Below are 24,650 nucleotides of genomic sequence, written 5' to 3' on the forward strand. Positions count from 1 at the left end.
ACAAGTCTTTCCATCTTTCTAACAGTTAAGTCAGTTTGCACTTCATGGAATTTGGTTTTCTTTAAGCCATGAGGGAAATCATTCACTTCACCCTAGAAATCCTACCATCAACATGATCAGCAGCACATTCGCCAGGACTTGTCCAGGAAGACAGGTAAAGGCTTGTACATACAGTGAATTGGTCCTTCCACATTTTTAGTTTCCACTAGTCACACAATTTCTGCATTGAAATGAAATGATACAGGAATTCCAGCATGGAAATCCTAAAAGAGGCATGGAGACTACATTCTAATGAGAGATCTCTGGCAGAAGTTATTCTAGGGTCTCGTCGCCATTGTAACAAAGATGCCAGCTACAAGTATGACTCTTTAAACAGCTTTACTTCCTTTCTTTCAAAGTATGAAAAAGTCTCCTTGCTGCCTTTGTTAGGATACAACTACTTGGGATTTGGAGCAGGTTACTGCATTTGTTAAAGTGTCGGCACTATTGTGAGGATATGGAAAAAAATATCATGTCACCAAAAAAAGCCTTAAAAGTTCAAGTAAGATTGACTTACATGAAAATGAAGACAATCAGCATCAGAGTAGAAGATATTGTTCAATGCTGACATTTACTAAAGTATAATCCTGGCTGTATGGTCAGCCGGCTCAAAAAGTTGGGCTGTAAAAGAAAGTTCATTTTACACCTCTGGTTATTACAAAATTGTTTAAATTTGATACATATAAAACCTATCAGTATCTGTAATTTATGAGTGTAAGAGGAAGTTAGTTCAGGCAGCTATTACTAAGAACCTTAGGCAAAGCTACTTGAACTAAGACACTGAAATTTCTCCCTTAGGGACTGGACAATATTTTGTTGATTGGGTGACGGCCCCCTCCAAAGGTAGTCATTCAGTTTGTCAGAATCACTATATGCTGTCAGATACGGTGAAAGCCCAAGTTTGCTGTTTATGGGCTCTTTTGGAGTGCGGGAATTATTCAAGGAGTAAGGTGGGTTATTGCCGCAGACATTATCAGAAAAGTCAGCCTCCATGATCTTCGAGTCAGATTTTCTTCTGCGACTCTGTGATAGCTCCAACTCCACCTCATCTTCTTCAGACTTTATTTCCACATAGTCATCTTCATCTTCAGTCTCTTTGAAATTGGAAAAATAGTTCTGTGTTGCTAATTGGGCATTTAAAGGTAAATTTCTGTTTACTACCAGAACTTTCTGTGAGTCTTGGAGTGTGAGGTCAGAGCATTTTTCAGCACCCTGCTGACATGAATCAGCTATACCCGGCAGCATATCCTGGTGGCTCTCACACCTTGCACTTTGGTGTAAGGACAGCAGCTGTTTCTTTCCCATCTCGCTTGGGTAGTTGATGGAGTCCATTGATTTGTTTATCAAGATGGAGGAAGAAGACTGGGACCTGTTATAAGGCTGGGATTTAGCACTGATTCCTTTCCGACCCAGTGAGTTGTAAAGATGGCCCTGACTTGAGTTGTCTTTGTGGGGCTGACTTACCACCACACTGCATCTCTGCATAGAGCCCAGCAGAGGGTCGGAGATTTGAAGAGAAGGCACAGAGCAAGCTGAAGACAATTGTCTGGGGGTACTTTTGATACCAATATCTAACGTGGGATACCTTGACTTCAAGTCTTGCTCTGGTCGGGGACAGAAATCTACCAACTCTCCGTTACTATAAGTTGAATGCCAGAGCCAATCCTCGCCACCGTGTTGGGCCTGGGAAGGTGACGAGGACCTGAGGAAGGAGGGTTCCTGTGTGCTGGCCCAGCCATCCTTCTGAATTTTAAGGGGTGTCTCCCTGAAGACAATCTGGTCATACAGTTGGGAATACTCAGCAATCCTGGCACCTGGAAGGCAAATTTTGAAACAATAAGTATACCTGGGATTATTACTGCATAGAAAGATTAAGTATGAAAACATAACATTCTAACCAACATATTAAAAAAAAAACTTAAATAGTAAGTAGGACTCTGAAGTTTGAGGATGAGTGATCATTGAATACAAAGCAACAAACTAATAACTCAGTTTAATGAAAATAGAAATGCTACCACAAAGTTCATTTAATTTGACCTTCATTTGCATTATTTTATTTCAACAGCAGGTCTGCTGTAATGAAAATACCTATTTTCCTTTTAAGCTCGAAACAGAGTCAGTGTTGAAAACAGGCATTGTAAAAACAAGAACACCAGCACTTGAGCTCCGGCCAATAAAAATTAGCAGCCACTGAAAGAAGTGTGACTACAGTGCACAATGCAGGGGTCACCTCTGGCTTCTCCCCCCTGTACCCCTAGAAGAGTCTGCTCCTGCAGCTATTCCTGCTCTTCTAATTTCCAGACAGCCCTCCACAGACACTGTCTGGGGACAGACAGCCCTCCACAGCCACTGTCTGTCTGGGGACAGACAGCCCTCCACAGCCACTGGTGTCAAGGGGAGGCCTCCCCTCCAGTATTTCCAAACAACACCATACTGACTCCCATTTCCTTTCCCAACCCAAGAAGCCAGGCAGTGAAGCCATTATGGCACATACATGTGCGATAATCTAATGCTTTCTAGTTCTGGCTCAGGGATAGGACTAGACAGTTTCACAAAAATTTCTGCCATATAAGCTGTGAGAACAGCAGCCCTTTTCCCCACTTCAGAGTACAGACACCTCTAAAGACACCAGCTGAACTCTAATATGGAGAGCATTCTCTTGGGCCAGTAATGACTGAAGACAGAGAGCCCAGAGGTGTCAATTTCAAGAGTTGTCCTTCTCTCCAATCCAGGTACCTACATTACCACCCTAGAACCCTACAACTCCATGCATCCTATAAGTTGCTCAGATGACATAAACACAATCTTTGTGAGGACATCTATCCTGGACACAACCCACCATCAAATGACATTATCCAGCAAATGACATTATGTTTTCTTCTTCTCCTTTAAACTATATTTTTTATAACCTGTTATTTGTAAATTATCCTTTGAATTTAAGCTAAATAACTCATTCAGTTGAGTTTCTGCCATTTCTTTCTTTTTCTTTCTGCAGTGCTGGCTACTAAACCTGGGCTGTTGGCCTGCTCTGCCATGGGCCACATCCCCAGCTCAGCCATTTCCTTTGAATCCATCTTCTTTGAGGACAGACACAACCAGCTGTTACAGTGTGCCCTTCAACTGCAGCCCCCTTAATTCCCTCACCTCCTGCTCCCTGAAATCAAGGGAAATAGTTTAAATTCTCATTGCAGAACCCATCTTTTGGGTTTTCAACTCCAAATTCCTTAGAAAGACAGAGAATATTAGTCTAGACATTTTTAGTAACAAAAACATGGGAAATGCCTCCTTAAATGGCATAGTAAAAATTCTTAATAACCAGTTGAAATTTAGCAACACCTTAAGAAAGAGCGTGTGGAGAGTGTACTTGGACAGCGGTATACCCATGTCGGCCATCCTGAGACCTGTGAGCTTCATTAACCATGAGACCCAGTCAGAGGCAGCCACACCTGCATCCCACAGTCGGATGGTGCTGCCCAGGCCTTTCCCCTGCTCTCTACAGCCCTGAGCTTGATCCCGCAGAGTCAGGAAGCCTCTGAACCTTCCCAAGTTCCAAGAAGATGACAATTTGGAGGGAAAACAGAACTCATTAAGAATTCAGACTATTTGAGTATTAGAATTTAAACATAAAAGCTCATGACTTTTGCCTAGCTATCTGAAAATTGTAATTGTCCAGAATATTTCTCATCTTTGGTAGTATGTCTCAGGACTTTGTCGTCTTTCTCATGTTCTTCTCTTCCTTTGCTAAACAAATTCTACCCATGGCTTGAGATCCCCCCCAAGCACTATTCTTCCACAAATCCTCATCCAGTGATTTCTCTTCTCTGAAGTCTTCTACGTGTACATATGTACACTTGTAGACTTGCATACAATACTGCACTGCTACTTGTTTTATGGGCTGGTTTATTCCTCTAACTAATGTACTAGCTTTTTGCTCTTGGAGGACAACATTATACAGTTTGCTTCTCTCTCTACAGAGCTCCAACGGAAACTGGTCTCAATAACAACTTCACTCTCCAGATAGTATTTTCACTCCCTCCTTTTATTTTAAGCAAAGGGTTAGGAATGGATGGGCTTCTCCTGAGACTATGCCACTAAAGTAGAAAGACAGCCTGGAAACTAGGTCATAGCAGGAAAAGGGGAAGCAGGAAGATGGCCTTGGATCAAAATGCTTCCTATACGACAGTCAGAATGGGGATAGTTTATCTCTGGGTAATAAAAAGTTGACCATTTATCACTTTCAAATAAAAAAAATGTCACTAGTAGACAATACATTGTGTTTATATACTTTTTTTTTTCAATCTCAACTTTACCACCTAAGAGAGTCTGGAACCTGCATAAGGCCAGTGTGAAGGAGAGACAGGTTTCTAGAGGGCCCCTGTGCTGGAGCACACACTGCTAGCCAGCCGCACAGGAAGTAGCCAGCTGAAGATGTCTGGTGCAGCCCGAGAACTCGGCACTTGCCAGCAGGGTCCAGATTCCTCAGGTCCATGTTTCTGGTATTGTCCTCATAGGAGATGGACATTAACATTACATGACACTCTCAGGGCTTCCTTTGGTTTGCATCCTTTTCTGAAGATTTGAAAGTTAGAGTTCTGTGGATTGCAGGTAAATGACTGAAGCAATCCCTGCCAAAGGAAATCTCAAAAAAAAAAAAAAAAAAAAAAAAATGTTTCCAAGATAGGATTAAAATCAATGTTTCTGATGTTGCCTGAGATTTAAACAATAGCATGAAACTGTGCCTTCCCTATTTTCTACAAGGAGGAAAGGCCCTCAAACTTGTATGGAGTTTCTACCATGTGAAATGTCACCAAAAAAAAAAAAAAAAAAAAGGACCGAGGGAGTCTGACTGAACCCGAGGGCCAGCATGCTACAACAGGCTCTAAAATGTGGGAGTGACTAGACCTGGTTGGGTGATTTATAGGTGGAAATCTGACCCTGGGGCCTGTAGACCCCGGGCAGAGCGTTCAATAAAGATGCTGGAGAGTTTCAGCAGGTGAATAGGGCGCTCCTCCTTCCGCACAACACCGAGAGCAAGCTCCTGGCAAAGTGGCAAGGCCCACGCGCAGAAGTCTGGAGAATCGGTCCATTCGATTACGACGTCCTGTGCCCAGATAAACAAGAAAGAGAAAAGGAGTCATCATGTCAACTGAATGAAAGCCTAGTGGGCACAGGAAGTGGTCTCCATCACCCAGGTGGAGGAGGCGTGGATCTAATTCACCAGGTCAGAGAGACGGCAGGCCCTAGGGATGTGCTCCTGCCAGACTGCAGGGGAAGACAGCACTCTTGAAGGATGCCTTTGGAGAGATCTTCTCCTCTTTGTTGGGGAGGATGTAGGTAGTAGCCCACCATGTTAGGAAAAGACCCAGATGCAATGCTCAGGAAAGATCCTGCGGTATCCCAAGAAGACAACAGGAGGCAAACAAACAGGAGGATAAACTAAAAGTGAAAAGAAGCCAAAGAAAACCCCATCTGAAATGAATTCATACTTAAAAGGTAGGTAAAAAGAAGATATTCAAGGTAGCTGCAAGTCACTTAGAACTGAAAGGCTTGCTTCAATCAAGATGAGAGGTTTGCATCTTTGTGGATGGTATACACTCTAAATAACCTGGTCCAGGCGATTACTGCAGTTTCAGCAACAGTCTGCTGGTACAATCCATTGTCACCAGAAATCTTAGTATTAAATTTTCTCTGATTCTGAGAAGCCCCAGCCCACACTCAGCCAGTGGCTGCAATTGCCAACATACAACTGTTTCTAAGGCCATTGTGCCTCCCCAAGAGTGTCCTCCTACAGCTAAAACTGTCGCTTTCCTCAAGTACAACGATACACCAGCTTGGTGGCCATGGCGACACCAGCATTGGAAATAAATTACCACTAGCACATTATCATAAGGAGAAAAATATATGCAATTTGGTCTCTCTCCCGTTTGTACAAAAATCACTTTTCACCTTTTTTATTAAAAAGGAGGAGGAATTGAAGAATCTGTAAAATCCTTCAGGTATCAATTGCAAGTCTATCTATGGTAGGAAATTTTACTGAAGATTAAAGCTTTAGACAATTCTTAAGTACTTCCAGACTTAAAACAAAACAAAAAATCCCCATGCATTCCCATTATGTAACTTGTGATTTCACTGAGGTTTTGATATCCCCTTCCTGCCTCTTGTTTCCTTGGAGATAGGTCAGTTCCAAAGAATGTGGTTAGTGGCACCAACATGTCCATACGAGTGGCCCTGTGTATCCAAATGTGCTTTATCACCGTGAAGCTGGTTAGATGGACCTGCTGACACTGAGCCACTCAACTTCTGTCTCTATGTGGAGAAGCGGCCCTACTCTTTTCATTTGGAGGTGCTCTTTTATCAAAAAATCGAAGGCAGGATTTCTTAAAACCTGATGGAAAGGCTGCCCTGTTTTAAAATTCGGATCCCCAGGCCTGCCCCCAGAAATCTGTGCATCTGGAGGTTACAGCTCCTGAAATGAGAATCACTCCCCTTGGGTTCTTCCTTCAAGACAATCATGTGCTTTATTCACACCTGAGTTCTTTCTTTGAAATTACTGTTATATTCTGTCCTTCAAAACAGTCCAGCCATGAACCTCTCACTCCTGTGCCCCCAGATCTCCCAACGTCACACCTGTGGTCCTGGCCTAGTAATGCCCCACCAAGGAGATTTAACTACAGAATTAAACTTCTTGCAGGCATCAATGAGAATAGCGAATGAGATGGTGCTAAATGTGTAAGAGCAGCTATTTTCAAAAGTTGAGTGATAGGCAAAAATATGTGAGAACAACTAAGTTATCGTGTGGAAGCTGACTAAAATGCAAAGAGAATTCTTTTTTGTCTTGGTCAGCCAGAGTGGGCACTTCACGTAGGGTTCCGAAGCAAAGAACCATCATATTCTATATGCTTCCGAACCCTGAGAGCTTTCCCAAGCCACTCCTCTGAAGGGTTACTGATGTCGGGCAAAGCCCTAGGCCCCAAAGTTAAAACTGTTTGCTTATTTTTCCCCCCAACATTAGGTTCCCTTAGAAAAAAACTTTTTCTTAAAAACGGCAATCTTGAAGTGACAGTGTGGCACGTACACCCAAGCCCTCTGGGGCCACACCCTTCTCCATCCTGTGTAACTGAGCGGAGGTAAAGTGGGAAAGGCCAGCAGTATCTGTGGTGAGGCTTGAATGACTGGTCTCACCGGTGCCTCTACTAAGGACACTGAGAGTTGGCACCTGTCTCACACTTGCTTTCAAGAAGGAGGAGGAGTGGTGGGAACGTACCAATCGCAGGTCCGCCCTGCTTCTTCTCCTCCAGGATGGCTGCCAGGTCTTTGTGCGTGGATTTGTGATGCTGACCGGCTGGCGGCTGCTCCAGCTCTGGACTCCTCACTTTTAAAAGCTGATTTGCCTTCTTGATCTTCTGACTGTACTGCCTCGCCATCATGAAGACCCTGCTTTTCGTCTTATCTGTGGCCTCCATTCCAGGGTCAGAGGTTTCCAGGTCTGGCTGGGGCAGGCTGCTGTTGGCCGAGTCGTAGGGACTGTCCGCCGGGGGCATTTCGCTGGCCAAGGACAGTCGGTTAAGACTTACGAAGGAGCCTTCCGTCGAAATCAGGTCTTCTTCAAGCGGGTAGTTGGCCCGGCTCGCCCTGCTGACCCTGCTCTTCACGGGCGTGAGGAAAGCCTGGCTCCCGGGCAGGGACAGGGTGGACGCGGAGCGCCCCGCGTCTCTGTGCAGCTCGGGGGTGCTCTCAGCGTGCAGTCTGTCTTGGACATCATCCTTGCTTACGGGAAATGCTGCCAGGAGACGGTCTCTAGCTTTGTCTTCATTTTTCTTGATGTAATTTTCTAGGTCATTCCAGATTTCATCCACTTCCTCAGACAGTTTGTCGGACAGAGCCTTATCCGCCACGGACAAGTTGCCATTGGAAGAGTTGTACAGCAGACTCAGATAATCACTGTCAGGGGGCCCCTGGTGGTAAGGCCCATCCTCCTCGCTGAACTGGAGGCTGTCTTGGGACACGAATGGTCTCAGGCTGTCGCAGCAAGCAAAGTCGGCTTCCAGTCCCAGAAAGGTGCTCCTCTTGGACCGCTTCAGGCTGCTGCTCTTGAAATCTGGAGGTGGCGGGTCCAGGAGCCCGATCGTGTCATAGATGTTCTCCTCCACCACCTGGAGCTCCTGGGTGCTTTGGTTAGATGCCTCTTGACTGGTGGGGGCTCCGTCTCTTTTGGCATGTAGAGAACTGGTACTATGGCCAGCTTGCCTCTTTGAGAAGGCTAACTCTGGGGTGCTCTTGGGACGAACAGAGTCCTTGGCCGATTTGGAGGGAGTAAATTCAGCTTCTTCCCGTTTAGCAACCATTAACTTTAAGTCCTCATAACTTATGTTATCATAGACATGGTCTATATCATCAATTGTCAACTCTATAGATGACCCAAAGGGGGTCATCCCTGCCTGCCCTTCTCTTGGAGGGCCATTCTGCAGTTCCCTTCGGGGACTGTACTGAGAGCCATTGCTGTCCCTAATTCTCAGTTCAGTAGGGCACGTGTTACTCTCACCAGCACTACTGGCCCGCCGGACAATCCTGTGGCCAGAGCTGGAGACCTCTGAGGACTCCATCTGTCCCATGTGCCAGCTGCAAGGGCGACTTGAAGCACTCTCTTCACACAGTCGGGCTGAGTTCAAGTTCGAGGAGGAAAAGGATGGAACGAACATCTGGTAATCGTCTTCATCATCCTCATGCTGCGGGGACCTGCGGCTGGGGAACAAGGCCTGCCTGATCTGGTGATCCGTCCAGATGCTTCTGATGGCGCCGCCCCCACGAAGCAGGCTGCTCCCCCCAGAACTGCCTGGCTGACCGATCCTTTGGGCGGGAGAGGACCCTGCAGGAGTCCGCCGGGGAGAGCCTTCCTCTCGAGAAGCCTGGAAGACAGAGACACATGGATAGACTGTAGGGCCACGGAGAAGACACCTTAGGGATTTCTCCTGTCCTCACACGCTGCCTCTGCCACTAGCCTGAAATATTCTTAAGGAAAATAATGGTAGATGATGTTCATTTTAACTGAGTTGAAAAGCACTTCAGATTTTTGAAAAGGTGGCAGAATGGACAAGAATTTTATTTATTTAGAAACCAAATTATGGGCAATTTGCAGATATCCTCCAAATGATATTCATAATCCATCTGTGGATTAGGGTATGATTATTCCAATATCAGTGAGGAAATCTGGGGTCCTAACGATTCTGTAACTTGTTCTACCGAGTTAGCAGCAAAGGCTAGGACTCAAACCTGGTCCAACTCCAAAACCTGCCCAAAACCAGGGGAGCTGCTATCTATGGAAGACTCTTAGATGCTTCAAATAAGCCCATTGTGCAGATGGCAAAAATCCATTGTACAAAAGGATATACGGTGGTGTCAAGGGCCAGGATGTTGAGACTTTCTAGAAGTGCTAATTCTAGTGCTCGATGCCAAGGAGTTGGATCCTAGTTTCTGATATACCAGAAGCCCCTGCTGGTGACCTGATGATCCACTCCAAGGGTTTCCTGACCACCATGAACCTGACTAGCACCACCTTGGTTTATAGATTCTGTGTAAAGAATCTTTGTTCTAGGAATGTAATTTCATCCACTGTTGAGTTAATGATAGTTTTTACTTTCTTTCAAAATATATTTAATTAAGTAACATTTAGTTGCCTGTTAGGAAGTGAAGTATGAGTGACATTAATGATTTCTAAGAAACGAAAACAATGGAGTGTTTTATAACTTGGGAGCTTTCTTGGCAGAGCTCAACTTGTCCCTAATTCTTGGTGTGTGGAGAACTTGTACTCCACACGCTAACTCTGGGATGCGCAACTAGGCAGGCAGGAGTGGATTACCGTCTGAGGCTATCCTGTAGGTAGAAGGGTCAGTTTCAAAGAATTAAAAGGGTTAAGACCTGTACAAACTGATTTGTATTAGGGACACATCTTCTGATGCAGGCACTACAGTAACCTATTGGAAGTTGAATTAGAGTTTTGATCACTTGTCAATCTGTCTACCAGAGAAGGAAGAGGAGAGAGGACAAAACTAAAATTTCATACTAAATGTTATTCTTCTATCACAACTTCAAAACTTAAAATAGTCAATCTATGATTTTTTCACACACATAAACATATATGATATTGTATGTAATATAGTTATTGTTTTTATATATCTTTTCTCCATGTTTTAGTGTTTCTTCCTTTCCCTATAGACTGTACTGGGGTAATGTTTTATAAAAATAGAGGTACCCAGTAACTACTGTCCATAAATTAAATGAGTTAATATTCGCTAAATTATGGGAAAGCATTGTGAAAGTATAACAAAATAATTTTGTGGTTTTTTTTCCCTCAAAATACCATAAGTAATCTTTCTTCAGATCTTTCATCCCTGAAAATTCCCAGATGTTTTAGAAAGCTAGGAAACGCAGACTATTAATATTGAAGTATATTTTTACATTAATTACACTTGAAGATAGTCGTACTTTGGAAGCTAAAAGTTTATATTAAATAAATCATTAGAAGAACTGACAAAGAACTAAACTAAGAACATCAGTAGGGGCTGGGGTTGGAGCTCAGTGGTAGAGCGCTTGCCTTGCATGTGTGAGGCACTGGGTTCGATCCTTAGCACCACATTAAAAATAAATACACAAAGCAAAGGCATTTAAAAAAAGAATTCACCAATATATTGGTTACAACATAGAAGTGTGTAATTTAGATACCTCAATTTTACGAGAACCAAAGAGAAGTTTTTCTGTGCTTTTCCATAATGGCTATTTAATAATTTGATAATAGCTATCACTTAGGAATACTTACTTTGTGCCAAATAATGCATTACATGCTTTTAAAAAATATATTATCACATTTAATCTTTATAAAAGTTTTGAAAAGTAGGACACTAAGTCCTGGAAAGGTTACTGGACTTGATTACAGTCATGCAGTTTATAGATGGCAGAAATGGATTTGAATCCACATCTCAAGCACAGCCAATGTATAAGCTTAACCACTGTAGGCACTCATGTGCACAGCCTCAGAATATACCTATATCTTCTGATAGAAATATTATTATTAAGGAATATCTCCTATTATAAGCTGTTTAATCATGGCTAAATCTGTCTTGTGTTTGGTGGCCATTCAGCCCATTATTGTTAGAAGATGGAATTTTGCCACTGAGAAAGCATGCTGGTGTTTTCTTTCTTTCTTGTCTTTTGATTTTAAGAGATTCTTGAGCTCTGTCAGGAAGTTTCCAAGAGGTTCTTAGGTTGGATCTCTAGAATTTATTGAGTATGGGGAGGGTCTTGGCTCCATGATCTTACTTTAGCTGCCTTAAGGAGCAAGGCACCTTCTGCAATGACCCCATTTATGAAAACAAAGATTATAAAATAAAAATCTCATTGGGCATGGTGATACATACTTGTAATTCCAGTAACTACGGAGGCTGAGGCAGGAGGACTGCAACTTCAAAGCCAGCCTCGGCAACCTAGTGAGGCCCTAAGCAACTAAACAAGACCTTGTCTCAAAATAAAAAAATAAAACTGCCGGGGATGTGGTTCAGTGGTAGAGTGCCCCTGGATTCAATCCCTGCTGCAAACAACAACAACAACAAACTCATGCCATATTTCAGGAGAACAAATATCAACAAGTTTAAAAAGCTTCTGAACAAGAATATGTATAATCTGAAAAATATGCACATGCCCTAAGACATATAAATCACTTAAATGTAAGATGAGGTGAATTTTTAGACATTGAAAAAAAATTTTTTTTTAGACATTTTACTGGTTTTAACTGAAAGATACAGCCTTTATTCACATGGCCATTTTGGCCCCATGCTAAGCCATGGTGTAACCTGGATTGCAGGGAGAGAAATTTGTAACAAGATAAACCTCAATAAGTTGTCTAAAAATTATTAATTAAGCCAACTGATTAGTAGCGACATCATAACAATCACTCAGGCCAGGATACAGGTGATATATTTGGATACATATCTTCCAATAGAACACATTGTTATTTTATTTCAGAGCCAGGGATGGCGCCTCAGGGATACTAGGCAGGTGCTCTACCATTGAGCCACACCCCACAGCCCAGACTGCCTTCTTTTACTCATTTATTTATATGCAGTGCTGAGACTCGAACCCAGTGCCTCGCTCATGCTAGGTAAGTGCTCTACCACTGAGCCACAACCCCAGCCCCCCAGACTGCCTTCTAAATCTCCTCCTAAACTTTCATCAGAGGAAGAAAAAAACATAATACAGCAAAGTTCTGTGTGTCACATACTATCACACCTCCTGGGGCAGCAGTAGGACAATACTCTTGGCTTTTTTTTTTCCTTTCTGCTTGAGACAGGGTTCAGGCTGACCCTGAACTCCTGGACTCAAGCTGCTGCCTCTGCCTCCTGAGTAGCTGGAACTCCAGGCCCATGCCCACCTGCCTGGACCTATTCTTAGCAGGAACCCCTTGCCCTGTGATGGGAGAGCCCCTCTGAGAAGGGAGGAGTATCATCAGGCCAGGGCCTGGCCTTACATGAGCCGAGACACATGACCATGTGAGGTGGCCCACGCCAGGGCCGTGCAGGTGCTATTACTGCCTAAGGTGAGGAGGACAAAGAGTTGCTTTAGTTTTAAGAGAAGAAGAGGGAGGGAGGAAGTTGATAAGGATGAGTCCTCCCTTAAATTACATGTAAATAATTAGAAATGTAAAATAAATATGAAATTGTCAAAACGTAAAGTAATGGTTTACACTTGAAATACAGGCTGGGGATGATATATGCTCTAGAGAGGGGCCACTAAAATAAAGGATAAACACCTCAGAAGAAATGTGCCAATGCTTACCTTTCGGATGTCTTGTGCCGTTTCTGAAAAACAAAGATTTTTTTTTTTTCTAAGTTTGACAATTAAAAATGTATCTCTTCTATTAGTTAAGCACTCATATTTTATAGGACTTCCAAAATCATTGCTTGTAATTGAAGCCCAAGAAACTTCTGGGCTTGGGGCCTAATTTTCAAAAACGGCCTTACTATTATATATCCAGTTACACATCCTCTACTGGAGTGAAGCCACCTTACGTCATCTGAGTCTCAGGTGTCACCCCGCATCCCTGAGAGCAATGAACCACTTCCAGTTAAAAGCTTCAAAAGCTTGCAAACAAAAATACCTACTGCCTGGGAAAAAAACACCCATACCCCAAGCCATGAAAATCACATGAAGACAGGAGAGAACACGTAGGTCAAGTTGTGGGCATTTTATTGGTTTTAACCAAAAGACACAGCCTTTATCAACAGGGTCTCCCTGGCCTGGGCTAAGGAGTGTTGTAAAGCGGACTGGGAGCTTGGAGCAGGAGGTGGGCCTACTCAGTCCTCTAGACACCACTACAGAAGCCCTGATCCTGCACACCTCACTTGGAAGAGCTGATTAGTTAGGGAAGAATGAAAAGTGCTTCTCTTCCCATAAACCTTCCCTTAGATTCACCTTCCCCTTTCTGTGTCCCAAAACCACTATCCCCATCCCACTTCGATGCGCAACTGTTGCTTTTAAAAATAAGGATGCAGTATGCAACACTTCATTTTCTGCTAAACAGACGTGGACTCTCTTGTAAGCGGACAGAAGTCTACTTCATTCTTTTGAAGAGCTGTAGAATGCAACAACCCATCGTAGGCACGGCATACCACAATCTGTTTAACCATTTCATTAGATGGGAATCTTATGTGGTGCTCTTACAAATGCTGCCAAGAACATGAGCATACGCAGATCTGCCCCTACGTGGGTGAGTACTTCTGCAGGGGCCTAAGGTGTAATCATGGGATCAAGGGCAAATGTCCATTTTAAATTTACATGAGTATTAACAAATTCTGCTTTCCAAAAGGCTGGCAAAAATTTACCCGCTTCCACACTAGTTTCTGAGCACCTGTTTCTCTATATCTTTTGGCCAAGGTCATAGATCCACTTAAATTTAAATATACATTTAATTTTATCTCATTTAAATACTTTTTCTGATTAGTAACGTGGGTGACCATTTCATTGGCAGTTGGTGTTTCTTCTGTGAAGCTGCCAAATTATATTGATTTTTTTTTTCTTTTTTGTAAAAGGGCATGTATGATCACACGAATGGTGTGGATCTACATCGTGCACAACCATAGAGATGAACTGATGGACCCCATTTGTGTACAGTGAATCAAAATGCAGTCTGTAAAAATAAAAAAATAATAAAAATAAAACATAAAAAAGGGTCCTTGGGCCACTTCCTTTTGTTGTATGATATTTCCTTATATGACAGGGACATTTGTCTTTTTTACGCTTGTCAGGGATACACTGTAAATAATTTATGTCATCTGACTGTACATTTTATAATGGGACATTTTTGCTTATAAATTAATCTTTCTGTGATCCAACCTTCAAACCAGCCCAGCTGTAATTCATTTGCTTGCTTGCTTGCTTTTTTTTTTTTTTTTTTCTCCCGGTGTATGTCTTGACTTTGAATGAACAAGAAAATGACAATGTATTTTGGGACTTACCGCTGGTCTTCAAAACTTTATGTGATCTTGAGGAAGGTTCTGGGAGAAAAATAAAGCCAGCATCATTTGCAAAAGCAAATCGAAACTTTTCTTCATACATAATTTACTACTTTATTGACAGACTACCTAAGCTCTAGTAATTTTCTATCAAATTTACCTAATTCCCTTTGCTCAGAGATACTTAGGAGCAAGAAATTCACTGTCAAAATGTTAAGGAATCAGAAGTCACATGATAGACAAAACACTACCACCAACCTACCAACTAGGAGAGCAACTTCCTCAGCTTTAACTACCACCTGTGAGCTGGTCACTTTCAATTTTATATCCTGTGCCATGGAGCTTCTCTTGTGTCCGGCTAGCTCATACGCGAGGTAAGCAGTGCGGAGTCAAGACCCAGACTCTGGGAGTTGGGTGGAAGCAGGCTTGTGGTGAGCAGCTTGCAAACTCGTTTATTGGGGGAACAGCTATACATGTTATAGGTTTCTTGCCCATCACAATGTGCCACGAGGGATCAGACCTCCAGGTTCCTATACGGGTTCCCTTGGTAACACTGAGTCAATTTGGGGGAGTTGTGTACTTTCCTAGGTGGCGGAAGCAGAACGCTTCTCCCTGCAGGTTTACACACTTGCTGCCAGCCTAGAACTAGGATTTCTCCCAACAGTGCCAGACATCTGTCCCAAGCTTCTGACTCAGCAGACCCACCGTCTCAATCTCAGCTCGCCATCCTTCTCCCAAATCTGCTCCTGCATCTGGACTTCCTCCTGGGTTATCATGGGTCCTGCCCTCCCTCCCAAGTTAGTGACCAGGGCCTTATTCCACATTCCTCCTGTTTTTATCCATCACAGTCTTGGGGACTCCCAGAAAAGTGCTACCCCAGTCACTCCTACTCTGAATCCAAGTCCTCATCTTTCCCCCAAACTAGCTAGCTCCACAGTCTCCCTCCTGGTCTCCCTTCCCACTTCACTCTCCACGTGAAGCCAGAATTCTTTCAAGTCAAATATTCTCACTGTTCATTGCTTAAAATCCTGTGGCTGCAAAGTTCAAACCCTGTGCATGGCCTTCAGGTCCCTATGTGTCCTCTCAAGCCTGGTGTCCTTCTGCTGCACTGTCCCCTCCTCCACCCCACTGTCCAGCCAGGCTGAATGACCAGCAGTCACCGTCTGTCTTCAGGAATGTCCGTGCAAGTCTCAGGACCTCAGAACATACTATTCTGGCCTCGTCGGCTTCTTGCCCCCGATTCCATCAGGGGAACGCTCTTCTACTCTGGGACACCTTTCTCTCCTTCTTAGAAAGTTAATTGCTCTCCTTCATCTCTCCACTCTTCCTTCCATCCCTTTGGGCCACAACGCCATCATACAGACTGGTGTGTTTATTTCCATTTTTTTTTTTTTTTTTTTTTTGGGTCACTTCCACTGTGAGTCCCTTGCAAACAGGAATCACATGCACTATTTTTCCTTGCATTCCAAGTCCTCAGGTGGGCATACAGTAGGTACTCAATAAATACCCATTTTTTAAAAAAGAAGAAGATCCTTGGGCTAAGAGAACACTGGCTGCATGGCATCTCCTGTAGCAAATATGTGTTGATATTTTAGGCTGGAATATCTTGTGAGGTGTCATTCACAAGATAACAATTTTCAGTAGCAGTAGCAAACAGGGCTTAAGTAACTGCAGACCAATGGTAAGATGCTCTGCAAAGCAGAATTAGTTGATATGTTTTCTATTCACGGGAAAAGAGAGCACTAAGGATAAAAGAGTTTAAAATTAAGGCTGCAGAGTCTTGTTTTAAGGCAGGCTCAGATGCATTCAAACAAACAGCGAGCTCGAAATGCCTGTCACTTGCAAGGAACCTCGACTTCCAGTGCTCTGTTAATATCAGGTTTTGATCACAACATCCCTGTTTTTTTTTTAATTCCTGGCAGTACTGGGGACTGAACCCAGGGCTGCCTTACACCTGAGCTGCATCCCCAGCCCTTCTCATTTTTTATTTTGAGACAGGATCTTGCTGTTGTTGAGGCTGGACTCAAATTTGCAACCCTCCTGTCTCAGCCTCCTAAGTTGCTGGGATTATTAAACATCCTATTTACCAGATTTTCTTCTTAGCCGATAGGGTGTAGCACCTTCTCTAGAGCCACAGGATGCTTTTGTCTCTCCCTCAGGGCTGTAGCAGAAGCCTGGATGATCTGTAAAGATAACAACAGGCAGACTGAGGTGCTCTGGGCTCCTTGGAAAATAGTCACAGCTTGTTGGAAAAATCTATGCATCTATGCTTTTTCACCGGACATATCCGCCCCCCGTAGTTGGTGTCCGCTGCATCTCAGGGCTTTTGCTTACACGGGGGCTTCCAGGATACACTGACTGCACTCCTGTTCTCTCCCCCTCCTCCATCTCCCCTGCCTCCATTTTCGCTCCTGAGCAGAAGCAGCTGTCAACCATCAGCTTTAATGCTCTTCCTGTCATGCCCTGTGGTAGTTGTCCCTTAGTGCCATCACTCTTAAAATGTTTGCAGTCATTGCTTCTTTAAGCATCTGGTGAAAGCTTTAGATCCAGAAAAGGGATTTTCACTGAGTTCTTGTCTTTCTACCCCACCTAAGCAGCACAGACTCTGGATTAAGAAACTCTGGTCTAATCCTAAAGATGTGCAGCATATCAGGCCAGCACTCTGGGGACACAGGCACAGATGGTATTCCTCAAATTAGGGGCACTGCTTCAAAGGAGCCTTAAGTTCAGAGGACCCTAAAGTCCACATGCACATCTCCAGTGTCACAGGTAAGGTTACACAAGAGAGGTCATCTGGTCCAATGGACTGGCCTCCCCTGCTCACACTGCCAAGTCCAAACTCAGGGAAGGATGGGGCGGAGACGGGGTCACTGCCTCAGGCACAGCAGCTGGCTGAGACCTAAGCCTGAGGAGATGCAAGTAGCACAGAGTAGTGGCCTGATTCCGGGCACTCAGAGAATCTTACTGGTTCTCAGGTACTTGCCCAGGGCCTGGGAATTAGTGAATCTTTTTGTGCAGGAGAGCTGGTGCCCAGAGCGATTGTATCTTCCTCCATCTTTCTTCAAATGCACATGCTGATCCATGACCTTGCCCCCTCAGAGGGCTCTTAACCAAAAAAATCTTAAGGCGATTTCCTCTGAATGAAAGGTGGGGATTTCACAAGCCCAGCCGAGGACCCTGCTGAGGAGCATCTTACTTGCTTCTCAGGGCTGATGGCTGGGAACGGGGACCACAGCTGCAGGGGTGGTGGGTGCTGATGTTTCTCCTTTCTGGATGCTTCTTTATCCCCTGGAGAGTTAGCAATGGCAGGCCAGAGGGCAAGGGAACCACTGTTGGCTCTTAAGAAAAGATTGCTTGAAAGTAAGGTGTTGTGAACGGTTCAAAGAAAATAGAGCCATTTTAAGTGAGTTTCCAGCCGACCTGGTTCTGAGTGTGCATCCTATTTAATCTTAACACAGTTGTGCTAAGGCTGTTGCACAAGAACAGACTTTCCTACCCCAGAGTTAAATGCTGTGATGTTTAGAACCGTGCGCTGCGTCAGAGAAGCCAGCAACTATCCAGTCATGGGGTTCTCGCAGGTGATTCATGTGGACTTTTAGGGGATGGGCTGAGGGGCCTTGTTTCGTGGTGGAGAAGGCAGGGGGAATGGATGACCCAGGAGGGAGTCAGCTAACCTAGACCTGTGCCCAGCCTTCAAGTGACACAGAGGAACCAGGGAATCCATGCAGAACAGGTCAGTGTGCTGAGAAGGGATCATAAGGTCTGCTCCAGTGAGCGGAGAGCTGCTCTTTTCTTATAAATGACACTTTATAAACTCTGTTTAAGATAGAAAATGTGATAGATACAAACACCGAACATTTCAAATCATGTTAAGGACATAAAACTTACGGATGGCATCCATTTCAAGTATTGCTTGCTTGGCCTGAAAGAAAGAAGAAAGTGTAGCTATAATTGCAAGTATTATCCTTTTTTCTTTAACCTACTAATCCTAACACAGATCTTGTCCTGCCTGAATAAAGGGTTTAGAGAAAGCTTTAAATGACTCACTATTTTCTTCTAGACATAAAAACACAGTGCAGGAGCTCAGGGGATTCAGACAGAGGAATGCCCTCATGGGCGTAGAAAGTGATGCCCAACTTAGACTCCAGAGCAAGGACTGATGCCCCCGCTGCACAAAGGGAGAAAGGAGAGCTGGTTCTAAGGCTGGTCGATCCTCAGGATCTACCGAGTAGCTTATTAAAAAATGTCTACCCCTGGGACCCACTGTGGTCCACTGAGCCATGGAGGCTGGTATCAATAGCACCTGCCCTCTGCATGCCCCTGGGGGCCTTGGGACCACAGTCCTCCCTGAGTATCCCACCCCCAGCATGTGCCAAAGATTCAAAAACTGATGGATGTTCAAGTCCATTATATAAAGTGGTGAGTATTTGCATATAACCCACACAATCCTCCTGAATACATTAAACCATTTCTAGATTATGTATAATCCCTAATACAACAGAACCGCTAGGGAAGTAGTTGTCATAGTGTATTATTTGGGGAATGATGACAAAGGGGAAAGTCTCAATGTTCAGTACGGACGTAATTTTCTTCCTAACTTTTTTTTTGGGTGGTGCTGGGGATCGAACCCAGGGCCCTGTGCTTGCAAGGCAAGCACTTTACCAACTGAGCTAAGTCCCCAGCCCCCTAACATTTTTTATTTGCCTTTGGTTGGCTCGGCAGACGTGGAAGCCCCGGAGGTGGAGGGCTGTCTGTATTCTGAGCTGATTGGAAAATGGCTGCTGGGGTTGGCTCTCACTGTGTCCCTCCTCCCAAACAGTGTGTGCTTATCATCAGGTAACTCGCCCTGTTCCCCATGGTCCCCTGCACCTCCCATCTCCTCCGGGTGCTTCAGGCAGGGGGAAAGAGGTAGAGTGTGAAGTCCAGGTGCTGAGGGACGCTGATTGTGATCCCAGCTCAGGTGCATAGCCAGGTGGGGCTGTTGTCTCTGGCTGAGCTTCCTCTACTGTCAGGTGGGACAGCAGGACCCACCAGGTGGAGCTGCACTAAGATCAAGCACAGGCGCTCAGCCTGCCTGCTGCTACTCAGGGGGCCGCCTGGGGCACCTGCTGCTTCTCTTAGCCCTCCCTCTCCAGCTCCGTCTTCTAAGGACTAATGCTTTGGGATTTTTTTTGCTGTTATTATTGCCATATGTTACAGCTGTTTAGGGTGTTATAAAAAGGCAAGTTGATTGTCTTAACCAATTTGCCTCAAGATTCAAAGGAGAGAAACACTCAGTTTAGGTGGCCTTTCTTGCCTCTTTGCTGTCCTTTTCATTTGTCAAAGGAAGTGTAATTTAATCTACAAAAAGCAGGATAAAAATGACTTAAAATCATTTCACTTCAACTTTCTGAAATCTGTGATATTATTGTAAGAATATTTAGGCTAAATGGCAATCATATTTAGTTTAAAAGAGTAGGGGGAGAAAGGGAGACCTCAACACAGTCACCTTAATTTTGAGAAAACAAATGCCTACGTTTTTTATTCTGTTGATATTTCTATTTTAAATTTAGAATTTGTGATTACTAGTTGGAATTAAGTTTCAAATACCAATGATTGCTCAATTTCTGAGACGTATGTTTCCAGAACCATGTAATATATAAAATGCAAAAGTAACCTTCACCTTTATTATTAATTAATTTGGACAAGAGTTCAGTTCATATAATGTCTAGATGAATGGGAATGGGGTTACTTCCAGGAAATTCCCTCCTGTTATCCTGAACAAAGCACCCCTTCCCCATCTTGACATTTAATTTCAATAAGGTGCTATTCCCGTGATTTCCACTAGGTGTCAGCCAAAGACCATCATAGAATTAAAGGAGTGGGTAGCCGCTGGGAGGAGCTAAACTAATGAATTTCCAGCAGCTGTGTTGACACTTAGCCCAGTGACATATTTTTGCTTAAAATGTCCCATTATAGATTTATTTTATTGTGTAGAAATACATTTTGAAAGCTTTAAGAAAACAATTTAAGAGATAGTCTTGATGAAAGATGTAAAAAGTTCAATGTAATCCTGCTTAAATAAGTGTATTTTCATCACCTGTGGGAATGGTACAGTTAAGAAGCTCTTCGCAGGCAGACAGAGCTGGGTTTGAACCTGAGTTTAGTCATGTACAAGTGGTAAAACTTGAGCAATTTAGTGTCTCTGAACCTCTGTTTTTAGTTCTCCTGAATGGGAATAAGACTGACTTCATAAGGTGTTTTTCTGAAGGTGAAATAAGATAAAGTACTCAGCACAGTGTATACGTGATCAATGAGTGGTAACTGAAAAACATTTAGATTCTCAATGGATCCACAAATCCATTACAATTACAACTCTACTCTGGCTATATTAACTGTTTTAACACTTACAGGGAAAAGGGCAGAAATACACACACATGCGCAGGAGAAAGAGGACAGGTGTGTAGGCCTGTCTGGTTTGTAATGGTCTGTAATCGCCTTTCAGAATCCCTTTAAGCAATTCTGATTTTCCCAGGAGACTTGTAAACAATAGGTGGGGACTATTACTCGTACTGCCATTGCCCAGAAGGCCTCCCAGGCACCAGGCCAGCAACCCCATGACCAGCCATGCAGGAAATGCAGTCACCTCTCTGCCGAGCTCCCTGCATCTCATAACCCCCAACGCAATGGAACTCCCGCTTCCAAGTACACACTTTTGCATGTTCATTTCCTGAGTCATCAGGGCGGGCAGCTCCTGAGGACCAGTTTCGAAAGCTTTTCAAAATATACAGAGGGCCAAACAGACTCTCTCTCCTGGGAACTCAGTCCTCCCCATCTCCCACCCAGCTCCACTCCGGTGATTACAGCCCCGCCTTCTGCTCCCCCTCCCTCCCCACTGTGGACCATTCGGCCATCCACCTGGCTCACTGGAGAACACCCGCATCCCTGCGCCACGGTCTCTGGGCCACTTTATCCCTAGGAGCTCTTCCTTCCCCAAGTCCACCCTGGCGTTCTGTGCCTCTCTCATCGTTCTTCTTCTTGGTTCAGGAACGACGTTTCCAGCCCTTCCCAAGACTAGCTGCTCTGGCTGTGCTTATGGACCTATCCTCTCCTCCACAGGTCTCACTCCAACAAACATCCTTTCTCCTGTCCTTCTTGTCCCCCGTTTCCCTTCCCATCCCCCGCAGCCCTCTTACCCCTATGGTATCTTTTAGGGTGTGTGTGGTGCTAGGGGTTGAACCCAGGGGTGCTCTGTCACTGAGCTACATCCTAGCCCTTTTTATTTTGAGACAAGGTTTTCCTAAGCTGGTGAGGCTGGCCTCAAACTTGCAGTCCTCCTGCCTCAGCCTCCTGTGGCACTGTGTTCCTTGTGCTTTGCTTTGACTTTTCCCCAACCTACCAGCCTTTTTCCTTTTCTAAACTTTGTGAAATGAAAAAGCAACACCTGGTATGTTCCTCATTTTGCCTTTGCTCTTCAACCCACTCAGATCCCTCTCTTCTTAGTTGCCAAACCTAAAAATCTGCTTTTCCGTTTGAATCTTCTTTGACCTCCCAAGACTGTTTCCCATTCCTATCTGGGAGATTCTCCTTCCTTTGCTAGCACAATGCCCTTCTCTGCTTTTCTTTGGTCCCTCTTTTTTTCTGTGCTCCAAATCCGCCTCCCCCTTTAGACCCCTCATTGGGATTCCCAAGGGCCTTCTTTCCTTTATGCACTTTAATGTGAGCCATCCTGTCAAATCTTAGGACTCGCATTGCGGTCTCCCCTAATCCTCAGCAACTAGAACCTGAACTTCTACCTGCGAGGGACCTGCCTCCACTGCTCCTCTGCTCCCATCTAACCAGTTCTCCCCGCTCCCCAGCTGGCCGGGGGACTCGCAGCAAGGTGCTGCTGGTGTGGGTCATGATTCACACTGAGTCTCAGTGGGCTGACTCCTGTTCCCTCGGCCTCAGCACTGTGTCTAGCCTCTCTCCCTCTGTGGCCACAGTGCCACGTCCTCTGTGCCTCATCTCACCAGGCAGACGCCCTGGCGCGTGGTCCAAAGCCCTCCCTCCACTGACTGAGCCTTCCACTTCCCGGCCTCACCTCCTCCCTGGCCCAAGAGCTGGGCCCTCCCTCGAAGGCGCTGCCTGGGGGCCCTGAGCACCGTGGGGGTTCTCTCTGGTTTTTGTTTACACTGTTCCTTCAGACTGGTTTCCCTTTTCCTTTCCCCACCCTTGAGTGAAGTAAAAGGCACTTTCCTTCCTCCCCTACTCAATTGAACCGAAAGCTGGTCCTTCCATGACACCTGGCTCACAGTGCTGGGATGTCACCACGTTGAGCAAACAGGTCAGGGGTTACAGGGCCAACTGCTCCACGGTGAGACGCTTCACCACCAAGCCTGGGGCTCCTCGAATCTGCAGGTGCGGTTCCATAGTTCCCTAGGTGGTCTTTCCTGCATGACAGGTGTCAGGGTCCCTCTGGGTATTTCTCACACGCTATTATTTTCCATTAGTCCTCTAGACATTTCCTTACAGTCTTTTACCTATTTTCCTCACTTCTTTCAATCTCCAAAGGAAACAAAACAAACAAACAAAAACACCACACCTCCTGCAGAGTCCATGGAGTGAATCTCTGAAGCGGTGGGCGGTGGACTCAGTGCCTACAGACCTGAGCCTTGCTCCCTGTCAGGCTGCCCGCCAGGACTGGACTCCTTTCTGGGTCACTGTCTGCAGACGCCATGTGTTGTCTTACCTTAGCCGGAATTTTTGCTGCGTGGTTCTCCAGGATCAATCTCTTCAAGTGCAGAACCCAGAGGCGCTTGTCTTGCTGGGACTTAGCCTGCAGGGGGCAGATGGAACAGTCAGGTGTTGGACAGTTGGACGGCACCCCAGATGGTCAGGAAGTCCTGGGAAGTCCACCCACCACTCCTCGATCACGAGAGGGGGCCAGGGAGGAGGTGAGGCCCCCTGTACCTGAACTGTGTGCTGCAGCTTGGGGTTCTTGTAGTGGAAGACGCTGAAGCTGAGCGGCTCCTTTGGAATCACCTCCACAAGCATGAGGTTGCCACACTAGCAAGAGAGCACAGGTGAGGCACAGTCCAGGGAGGGACAAGCACCCTCTGCCCTTGCCCCCGCACGACTGGTGTCCAGACCTACCAGGATGTGAGCTTTGTATGTAAACGTGTCATCCCTCTTCTTGGTGATGAGAAGCAGCTTGTCAAGGAGGAAGAGCGTGCGCTCATTCTTGGCCCGCTGGATGCGGAAGGTTCCCTCAAGCACCAGCTCCCCATAGCTGGTCAGGTCTGGCCCCTTCCAGTTCGTGAGCAAACTCTGTATCTCCTGGTGAAGGGAAGGTCCCATGGGATTAAACAGGAGGCGAAGAGCAAGGCACCAAGGTCTCGGTGGCCCATCCACTGAGCCTTAAGAATGGTGACTAATGATCTATGACATAAATCTGCATTTCTAGGTAATACCACTCAAGGGTTAGCAAAAACGAGTCAGATTGTAAGTTGCTGAGCTGCCAATTATTTCCATTTCTTAATAACTCTTGTGGTGGGTGGCAACAGCAGCTGCATCTTTCAAAAGCTTGGGAAAGGGGCCACCGGTTGGGACTTCTCAGGTGGTCATCCTCCTGACTTTCTCACCTCCTGTTCTCTAGATGAAAATCTATGGAGAGGCTGACTTGAAAACTTTCTTCCAGAAATTGAAGTCCATACCATGTTCAAGTTACTCAAAATTAGTCTGGGCACAATCACACGAGACACATTTTCTCAGAAGCTTCCTGTCTTTAATTCATTGATTTCAGGAAAGGAAATGAACATTTCTTTGCTGCTTTTAGTGTTTTTAATGGAACTTGGTAAATATAAATTGGTAACATGATTGACATTTCCTTAGGATTTATTGTACATTAATATTGTTTAAGGAAGATGATGTAATTATTTTGAAACATGAACATGTTCACAAGCACCACTTAATCAAAGAAGCCATAAGATATTTATAAAAGACTTCAGTTGTTGAAAACAGAAACAGGGATGGGGTGTAGCTTGGTGGTAGAGTGTTTGCCTAGCATGTGCAAAGGTCCTGGGTTTGACATGAGCACCACAGGAAAAGGGAAGGAAGAAAAGGAGGGAGGGAGGGAGGGAGGGAGGGGAG

At 44.9% G+C, this 24,650-nt stretch overlaps 1 protein-coding gene across 5 annotated transcripts in view; it reads right to left on the minus strand.

Annotated features, from left to right (window-relative positions):
* Positions 1-591: 591 nt before the first annotated feature.
* PLEKHG1 (pleckstrin homology and RhoGEF domain containing G1) overlaps positions 592-24,650 on the minus strand; it is a 206,132-nt gene continuing 182,073 nt past the window's right edge. For all 5 annotated transcript variants that reach the window (XM_079146629.1, XM_079146630.1, XM_079146631.1 and 2 more), the window contains 9 exons: positions 23,655-23,837; positions 23,472-23,567; positions 23,251-23,337; positions 18,429-18,462; positions 16,628-16,723; positions 14,544-14,582; positions 12,865-12,887; positions 7,304-8,945; positions 592-1,853 (listed from right to left, as the gene is read on the minus strand). In XM_079146629.1, the coding sequence (XP_079002755.1) occupies positions 793-1,853; positions 7,304-8,945; positions 12,865-12,887; positions 14,544-14,582; positions 16,628-16,723; positions 18,429-18,462; positions 23,251-23,337; positions 23,472-23,567; positions 23,655-23,837 (3,261 nt within the window). In that variant the 3' untranslated portion in view covers positions 592-792. The remainder of the gene's footprint in view (positions 1,854-7,303; positions 8,946-12,864; positions 12,888-14,543; positions 14,583-16,627; positions 16,724-18,428; positions 18,463-23,250; positions 23,338-23,471; positions 23,568-23,654; positions 23,838-24,650) is intronic.

Source organism: Sciurus vulgaris (genome assembly GCF_902686455.1).
Source record: "Sciurus vulgaris genome assembly, chromosome: 7".
Lineage (NCBI taxonomy): Eukaryota > Metazoa > Chordata > Mammalia > Rodentia > Sciuridae > Sciurus > Sciurus vulgaris.